Consider the following 10,208-nt stretch of genomic DNA (forward strand, 5'->3'; position numbering starts at 1 on the left):
TTTTGCGGGTATCTGCAAGCCCTGGTCTTCAGTGTACAGAGCTCGTTCTTCGCTCTACCAGGACCGAAAGGCTGCGTAAGTCACGGACGTGACTTATGAAATTGATCTTCAGCACACACTCATCTGTCCGGCACCGTAAAGATGTTCTGCACGTCCTGGAGTTCAATCCCTAACACGTGTAAACCTTTTGTTGTTCAAGGACATGCAACACTGAGACGGCGACTCACCTCCGGAATAATCATACGAAATGTCGTCGGATAGAAGACGATGAAAACGTCAAAGCGTCGCCAATGTATGGCTGGAGACAATGCTGACTTGTGCTCTGCCAGAGTCTTAAGTTCAAATGTAAAATTATGTTTCATCTACCACGTAAGGGCTGTGTACGAGTGTCAAAGAGCGATAAATAGGATTATTTCAGCATAGTAGAGGGTATTCTAAACAAATGTTGTATTATTCATAACGAGATGACTTTCTGTACCTTTTCAAACATTCAGGCGAAAGTATCTGACCCATATTTTTCGCCATTTCTACGCCTTGAGTTTAGCACATTTCTTCACGTAAACACAAGGTATACTTTCAAATTTACACCAAGCGAGTGGTGAAAAATTCGTGTTCAATTATCATAACTGATGAACCACAATGTTGAAATATGCAAATAACTAGTTTAGTTGGGTTTCCAGCACAACAAGTTGGTATAAGTACAAAATATCGGAATAGAAGTTTGTAGCTCGCATCTTGCGGCATAGAATAACCGCATCATTGCAGGCACGAAAATATTGAAGTGTGAAGTGTTACCAATTACACCGTGATATTTGACACAGTGCCTGTTTTTTTTCAGACTCTTTCAGCAAACCGCAGATCGTATGCTGGCATGAGGAAAAAGTGCCACTTTGGAACTTGCCTGCGAGGAAGATGTGTTCTCTCTCACTACAACGTTAAATGCCGCATTCCGGTGCTCACCGATTACTACGGCCATGGGGTTTATAGACCTTACGACCCGTTTGCAGAGTAGGCTGCACTAAGTAGCGTACCGATTTTGTGGGAGCGATAACTAACGCCCCGTGGAGAATGATGTATTGCTAATAAATCAAGAAAAAATAATCACAAAGTAAACATTGGTGTAAATTATTGTCGTTGTGCTCACTGTAAACAGCTATGCTCCGCAAAGAAATCAGCCATTGTCGCCGAAGAGCTTTTGCACAAACTACAACAAACAATGTACTATGCCGGAAATGAAAGATATCCATAAGGGAATGGCAATTTTCACAGAAACACCGATTCCTGAGCAAAACGGCATCAGGCGCGTTAGAGACCTTAAGTGTAAAATAATGTTTAAGAATTTTCTTAAAGAGGAAGAAAAATCCGCGGTTGATTTTGCGTCCTACGTGGCAGCCTCACAAGCTAGAAAATAATGCATTCGTAATGTGGCGAACGAGATTTCAAGCATGCCTTTTTTGAAGTGCCTCCAAGTGTGTGATGAGTTCTGAAGCATCGTCCCACTACTCAGCGTCGATTCCGAATGACCATTTCTACAGTGAAAACCTATAAGTAAGAATAACCCTCTACGACCTCCGTGTACATGTTACGCCTGTTGCCCTGTACGAAGGCAGGTAAAGTCCGAAAGCTTGGGTACCACCTGTGAATGTCCCAATCTTTTTCTCGCTCATGAACATCTCGCCAATACTGAGAGTATGCTTTGCTATATAACAGTTACTTGGGGCCTGTTCGCACATGATTGTGTGAGGACAAATGATGGTGCATCGTCATTAAAAATCGTGGTTGATCCTTCTTTCATAGGCATTGTTAAAACACGAAAGTGAAATTTGCCTTCACACAAGCCTTTGAATGTTTATTGTGCATCGATATGAATTCGCATATCGCTATTTATGTTTCGGCGGTATGGCACCGTTAGACGCATCAAGATTAGAGACTGGATTACACGCGCCGGAGCATTGCATAAATCCGATTGAATCGCCAGGCGCTCGCCAACCGTGCGAAAAAAACCTAACGGTTTGTAAGCGTATAGCTTTGTGAAGTCACAGTACGCAACAGCGAAAGGAGCACGATTTGCGGGTCGGCAGCAGTATTCTGGGTGTACTTGGCGAGTGACGTCCTGCCGGCGGTTCGCTTAGGCAATCGTGTGATCAAATTGTTCCTGCTCTATGGCTTGTACGCTAGACGCTTGCGTTACGACGAGCTCAGCTTGTGGAACGCGGCGGCGACGTTCCACAAGCTTAGCGGCGTTCGACATAGGCGGCAGACAGATAAATACAGCAGCTTCCTCTGCTACACGCTGCCCTAGCGAGGCGCCAACTATATGACCTCATGAGTGTCATAACGCACTAGTTCGTTTCACCTCTCCTAAACGGCAGAACCATCTGAATGGACAAGTTAGAGGAAAGGACATAAGGCTCGTTCATAGAGCTATCCGATTTACTTCTTGGCTAAATCGGTAGATCGTATTACACCAGAGTGATTGTGGTGGGCTCGAAACCCAGCCTACGAACTTGTTCTGGTGATTTCCCTTCCGCAATGTCACTACCCCGGCATAAAACACTTTTGTATTAAAACAGTAGATAGTTGAAAGTGGATTGGTTGCATGTTTTGCAGCGGTCGAGTGCCTTCATGGGGTGGTAAAATGTATCCCCGTTTAAGTTTCAGTTGTATCTTTCTTCGGTGGCACTTTTTAACGCTTTTTCTCAGGTAGATAAAACGGTTATAGTGCGCGTCTGTCCCCTCGTCGTATGATTGGCGTTCAAGCTTAGGTACGAGAAACACCAGTGATACTGCATGCTGCAGGGCATCTACGAAGACCTGAGTGCAGAACTGTCTTGATGGAAGGGGCAATGGGAGCCCTATGGTCCAGCCGCCACGGTAGCTCAGTTTTTTTGACGTTGTGCTGCGGAGCCCCAGTACACGGGTTAGATTCCAGGCAGCGGCCGATTTTATGGTGGAGGTGAAAATCGGAAACCCCCGTTTGCTCGAAATCTCGGCGCATGTTAAGGATCCTCAGGTTCATAGAAATATTCCGGAGCCCTCAACTACGACCCGCCTCATCGCGTTTGTAGCGTCGGCGGTTTATAATCACCCGAGGCCAAGGATATACACTGTGCTGGCTAACTTTTTTGGTTACACATGACCCAGGCTTACTGTCAGACGATCGGTGTTGGTGTTCTAGCAAGGTCTCAGACATGTGTTAACAACACTTTTCATGGAAATCAAACACAAGTTGTACACCGTATACGGTTTCTCATCTAAATAAAAAGGGTTGGGGGGGGGGGGGGCACTTGAACCGTGCGGTGTTCGTTGATACTGGTAGAGACGAAGGTGAGATATTGCTTTACAGCGCTACTATTACCGCTGAGATCACGACAAAACGGAAGGAATGACTCAAAAACACAATGACAGCGTCTCAAGCCTTTTTTGGGTTGTGTGTCCAAGCATAAGCAATTCAGTAAAATGTGAGCTAGTGCAGCGTACGCATTCTCCTTCTGTGAAGTCACAAACATTTTTTATGACAGCACGCTACAATAAAAATGCATATTGCCACAGAAAAATACTTTTTGGTACAACAGATTCATAAACAAAAATTTTCTATGACGTGTTTGTGCTTATTCAATCCTGAAAATTCAATGTTGTTAATGCCTTGAATTATATTGTTTGGGTTTAATACGCGGGTCAGCATGAAAACACAGCTCACACTGTAGAATATTTTGCGATAGCTAGCAAACGAATTCCCTAGGCCTGATAACACGCGAGGACCACGTTGTAGAAGCACCTCATCTATAAACATTAACATCAACTTATGCATAACTGCCATGCGTTACGATAGATATGTACATTGCATTCCATCTTCACAATATTACAATTGAACGCTAAAACCCTTACTGCACTCGTTGCAATAAATTACCGCCTAAACGTCTAATATTTCTTCGATTATTGACAATTACTCAACTGAAGAATGAAGAGAAAGTTGTGGTGTTATGGCACATGACTTTTTCGGTCATAATGAATCAAATGCAAGGTGAGTATATTGAAGAATGTTAAAATATGGCTTGCGCCCTGTGAGGCTAACATAGCGAAGAAGTTAGATCCTTCTGATATTTTTTTATTTTTTCTTGTTACATTATTTGCATATATTGCGCGAATAACCTTTATCGCTCGCCTGTAAAAGATCATTAGGCTACAGGAAAGGCCATCCAATCTGACTGGTAACAATACCAACTAACGAAAAAATTAATTTATCTGCGAGTTTTTAAGCAAGACAGTGGACACATTGCGAAATGTTTCTAACTACACTGATTCCCGTAAACACGTGTCTACATTATCTCGCACCATGATTTTACCGCCTCTCTAACATTACCATTTTTTTAGCTTTGTATTCGTTCCACCTTCCTAAACGCGATAATCGCTTATTCTGGACATCCCCAAATGAAGAAAAATTCTAACACAATCCTAGTCCCAAAAGTATTATTGTCTTGAAGTTTCCGTTGGCTGACGTCGTCAATAAAATTGATCAAGTTTCCATTGACACAATTTTATTTCCTCCTTCACAAAGAAAGATCTGTCTTTCTTCCGTCGCTGAATTATGTCGTTATTGCGTGCGTACTTCCCGAAGAATGGTAGAGCTCTTCTTTATATATATATATATATATATATATATATATATATATATATATATATATATATATATATATATATATATATAACACAGAAATAAGGGTTGGCAGTCGAGAAAACCTCGGAAAGCAAAGGGGAGGATGTGGTAGATCTACCACATCCTCCCCTTTGCTTTCCGAGGTTTTCTCGACTGCCAACCCTTATTTCTGTGTTATTTTCAACGAGCCCCTCATTTCCTATTCTGATTCGCTATATATATATATATATATATATATATATATATATATATATATATATATATATATATAAATGACGGCAGTCTACAATGCCAAAGAAGGCATAGAGGAATGGTTAGACAATTTTTTTACCGTTAGTGACGTTACAGTATTTTTTATTAATTACGTGAGAAAGAAAGAAAGAAAAACACGCGCCCAGAGTGGGCACCGAACCCACGCCTTTCTATTAGATCTGGAATGCCCTACCAATTCGGATATCTGGGCGACTGTGTTCTCCTTCACTTTCTGGGGTATTTATATTTACTACAACTGTATCTGACGCTTGAGGGTGGTAGCCAGCGCCACTCAGACTAAACGGGGAGAAGGGGACCTTCTTTTGCACCCCCGGGGCGTGACGCGAACGTCTACAGCCCGTCATAAGCAGGTAACTGGCGGGAAACCCTCATATGCTACCTTGGCCTCAAGGCTGCCAGAACGAAGGCCCTCATTAGGCGTTCGAACGATAATAGGGCTTGGAAATTAGGGGCTCGTTGGGAAATACAGAAACAAATGCTGGCAGTCTACAACGCCAAAGAAGGCATAGAGGAGTGGTTAGCCTATTTTTACCGTTAGTGACGTTACAGTATTTTTTATTAATTACGTGGAAAGAAGGGAAGAAAAAAACGCGCCCAGTGTAGGGACCGAACCCCCGCCTTCCTATTAGATCTCGAATGCCTTACCAAGCGTCAGATACAGTTGTAGTATATACATATATATACAGTAATACCTCGATAACTCGAACTCGCATATGTCGAAAAATTGGCTAAGTCGAAATTTTCCGTGTCACCGAACCGTTTCCTATACGTGCCATGTATTTGTTGCCCTTTATTTCGAAGTATTTTTGGGACAAACTGCGGATATCTCGAAATCTTGACTCAGAGTGGAACGAAAATTTCGCCGCCGTGGACTGTTTCACAAGATTCGTGTGATACTGCCACGCCTAAGTCCATCGAATTTTTTTCTGTTCAGCCGCGCCTAGCACACAGCCGATGTTTTCCCCGAACGTGAAACCTAGAGGAATGTAAACTTCGTCAAGAAACCATGTGGCACGCCATCTGACGGCAGAGACATGCGCAGAGGTGCAGTGTACTAAAGATAGAGGTGTGATCGAGCGGCGGAAAAGATCGGCTCATGCAATGCGTCAAGAAGCTAGAGGAATCCTTAAAAGGCCAGAGTGCGGCCGCAAAGCAGGGCAACATTAAGCAGTTCTTTTCTGTGAAGTAAAATTGCAGTGCCATAAAACCCAGCAGGTGAACTTCTCTTGTATGTTTTTTGCTCTTCCAAACCTTTATCAAAAGGAAGATTGGAAGCTGCTGTTGAAGAGCTGGTAAGTAGTAACGCCTGCTTTGCAAAGAATTCAATATTTAGTGGCAATTTGCGCAACTTTGCTTAACTCGAAAATCCGCTTATCTCGAAATATTTCCCCGTTTTTACTACTTCGAGTTAACGAGGTATTACTGTATATATATATATATATATATATATATATATATATATATATATATATATATATACATATATATATATATATATATATATATATATATATATATATATATATATATATATATATATATATATATATATATATATATATATATATATATATGTCCTTACGGCAAAAAAGGCACTTATCGTTGTCCAGAAAACGCGGTTGCTGAAACGCCCTACGAATTAGCACCTATTCGTAATGCTTCATTATGAGAAGATGGAAGTCTAACCATACCGTCACGTTGAATACACTCGAAAAAAATGCGCACTTATTGCGCCGTATCATTGCATTCGAACCTGTCTGCTTTGAGGAGCTTTCGTTTTTATAAAAGTCTCTTGTTTAGATCACACATGCAGCTACACAAAAAAAGCACCTGTACCACCGTCAACAGCAATGTGGTGTCCTCTTGGCGGATCCAAAGATAAGCGCTACGACAAGACACCAGAGAGAAACAGGATAACCTGTTTGGCGTCGTTAGATCTTATTTCGCGCTAATTTCAAAATGGAATGATTAAATGTTTCCTAATCTTGGGGTAGATGCTTTTTATTTCGAAAGCATGTATTGGTAGATTGCTGGCTTACAGTACTATCAATGACGTCACGTCGAAATAAAATATATGTCAAGCCTCCTCTTGCTTGTTTAGCGACATTTAAAGTGGTTTCAGCTTCACGAAACCAGCCTATTCCAGATGCTGAACTCTTAATTTAGCGAAGCTCAGTCAACAAATGAAGAAGGTTGGAGCATTGGGGTCTAAAGGAAAATTCTACAAGAAGCCATACAGGATTGGCGGACGAGCTTCTACAAATTTTTCTAGAAATATTTATTGTTGATTACCGTGTTGCCGAAGAGCCTTGGCTGTTATATTTCGCGCAAAAAAATTTTACGAAATCTTTGGGCCCATTTTAGGATAAGGAGCTTGTGTATATTACGTGAAGTATGTAAATTTATCAATTATTTTAAAAGAGAATGCTGTAGCTCGCTTTATGACACCGATTTTGCGGCCTCTTTTGTCAAGTCAAACCAGTTCTTGTAGCAAACTTGTTTTCCTGTATCTCTGATAAAAATAATGCAAGTAAAACTGCGCAAATTTAACAGTCTTAAGTCGTAGTTTTGAGGAGCTTACAGCAGGACCGGAACTGTTTTGAAAGGAGCCTCGTTACTGTTTTTCGTTGTAACATATTTTCTGGTCCTTGAATTGAAGCCGCATGAGGAAAATGAGTGCCAAAGTTAGCAAAAACTGCACTTTTGCAGATTTTTCAGGCACACATTTTGCTTTGGCGATTCCTAGCCAAAAAACGGCGGAGCCTTTGTTTAGTATAAATTCCATTTACCCTTCAGAGCAGACAAATTCAGAACTATTTTTTTTCAGGCGATAACTTTATGTTCAATATCCTAGGTAGCGCACAGGTTTTGCATTACGTCCACAAATGCTTCCCCGCCAGCTATACCCACACAGTTGTTAGCTATGGCCACACTACAGGCTTCTAGGCTCTAAGAGGTGCGTTGCTCTTACCCCCGCACGTCGTGCTGTAGCATGAGGATACCAAAAAAGCGAAACTGCCGTGTTGTGTGACTTATGCGAACCTCCAGACAAGTGTCCAGGGGAAATCGACTATATTTGCTTTGTGTTTGTGGGTGCACGGCTTGTCGAGATGATCCCGTGGCTGGGTTCCATGGCCTGCCTTTTTTTCCGGTTTACGTGCATGCGCATTATCAACCAAAAGTATATCTGTGCTGCGAGGCGGAACACTGCAGAAACGTTTTTATGCATGTGACATAAAACTGCTTCGCCATTTCACGCTCCTACGCTTGAAATAATAGTAACATGAATAGAAACAAAACAGTATTTTTTTCATCATCACGCCACAATAACTGGGTTGTAGGTCACAACCCACCGTCAGTGATCTCGCGTCGCGTTTTCCGACCAGTCGTCTTGGGAATTGCAGTGACGGGACCTGTACTGGGTAGTGTGATGTTACCAGCAGATCACCGACCTTACATAGAATCGCGAGCAGAAACCGCCTGGAGAAGACGAACGACGGCTAGGAGGTGCGCCGAGTACCTAAATTGGCCATTAGAGAACGTCGGAAGAGCGTCAATGAAAGCGGTGAGCTGATCTCGACACTACGAGGGACAGAACTGTGGACTCTTTCATTAAGCGACCGCAGCGACCGGGACAGAATTCGCGTCGTGGACTCGATCAGCAAGCGTGGCGAGGTGGTCAATAATCAAGTCCATTGCGGCAGCTAAGACAAGCCGCGTGTTCTGTTGGAAGCCCTTCAACAAGATTTCCTTGAACATCGTCGCGTTGCAGTCAGAATTGCTCGCGCACGGCAGCTGCCGCATGCTTTTCAGCAGCTGCGAGGGACGGCGATCTCTAAGCTGTACGCCGCTGACCAGGCGCTGGAGGCGCTCGCTTTCGAACACGGTGTTGGAGTCCATAATACTGTGCTTTAGACGGTAATACGGGTCGTTACCCAAAGCTGCATTGATGTCATGCGCCGCTACCTGAGTTCCTTCTATCGGAAGGTTGCAAAGTGGCGAAAACGATTATTCAGCGAAGCCTTCCGGAAAATTCCGAACGTCGCCCTTAACATCGCAGCCAATACACGCCTCATCCAAGTTGCAGTACAAAAATTAAACAAAGTTTAAGAATATTATCAGGCTCAAAAGAACTCAGTTGGCACGACGACGCGCACAACACCAATAGTGCTACCTCAAAAGTGAATATTTGGAAAACACCCTGCAGGCAACTTATGAAACTATTTTAGGGGAACAATTCCAAAGGGAGGCATAAGAACATAGACTGATGGTTCTAAGACTATAAAGTAAGGTCAGCTTATGTAGAGTAATCAGCCCAGGCAGCACACGGCTGTTCTGCCTTACTGAAGCTGGTGTACTTTGGCCGGTGATTTTCTGCGCGGCCTTTCTCCGGGAACCATGTTCGGCCCGTGTCCAAATGTGGGCCTTTTGGCCGTATACGGCCGTCCTCCCATCACTGTCCAACGGCCTGTGTCCGTCGGCCAGTCGACCGGCTTACGTTCATACGGCCAGATTCCAGCCGTAGGGCTCCGGCCACCCGTGTGCGGCCGAAGTACGGCCACCGGAGGACAGCCGAGATGCGGTCGTCGGACTCCAGCCGGACCAAAGCTGCCGGAAATTCGGCCGTGCTACGACCATTGTAGTTTAGCCACAGTACGTTAACGGTACTGATGCCAGTGGACGACCACTGCATGCAGTGCAAGCAGACGACTCAATCGCGCTGTCCAGCAGCACAAACCCACCATTTTGGGTCCAATGCACCCACATCAAAGTGAGGCCGCGCGCAACAACCAGCCGTCCAGCCTTAAGCGCAGCCTGGCTTAATTATCAGCGTCAGTTTACACCAAAATTAATTTATTGAACAGTGCTCACAAATGGTCATTCCTTTAATTGCTGTGCCTCTTTTACTGTCGAATACAGCAAATATTCATTTCTTTGCAGAGCTTGAATAGATGTATTGTCCAGGTCCTGATAGCTTCTGTTTGGCGGCGCACCTGTAATGAACAAGGAAAGATGGGGGGGGGGGGGCGGGGGGGGGGGAAGCCGCATACTTTAGTGGGTTGAATTTCACAATAATGAGAGTGCCTTTTTCAGGCAATTTCTGTTAAGACAATGCTTTTATGCTCTGACTAAATCCACTATTTTTACAACAGCTGCATGACCAGTTTTTTTTTGTTTATAAAACCGCTGCGAATGCCTTTACGAGGCGGTTCGGTACTCCACAAAACACTCAGAAGAATTGAATATAATCTACTTCACACAAAAAGTATGTCCAGTA

General features: G+C 43.5%; 1 protein-coding gene across 6 annotated transcripts in view; it reads left to right on the forward strand.

Annotated features, from left to right (window-relative positions):
* LOC144138908 (uncharacterized) overlaps nt 1–1,113 on the forward strand; it is a 157,960-nt gene extending 156,847 nt beyond the window's left edge. For all 6 annotated transcript variants that reach the window (XM_077671417.1, XM_077671419.1, XM_077671420.1 and 3 more), the window contains one exon: nt 839–1,113. In XM_077671417.1, coding sequence (XP_077527543.1) covers nt 839–1,012 — 174 coding nt within the window. In that variant the 3' untranslated portion in view covers nt 1,013–1,113. The remainder of the gene's footprint in view (nt 1–838) is intronic.
* Nucleotides 1,114–10,208: the final 9,095 nt, after the last annotated feature.

The sequence above is a fragment of the Haemaphysalis longicornis genome, unplaced genomic scaffold (genome assembly GCF_048455015.1).
Source record: "Haemaphysalis longicornis isolate Haplotype H1 unplaced genomic scaffold, Haemaphysalis longicornis Haplotype H1 scaffold_5, whole genome shotgun sequence".
Lineage (NCBI taxonomy): Eukaryota > Metazoa > Arthropoda > Arachnida > Ixodida > Ixodidae > Haemaphysalis > Haemaphysalis longicornis.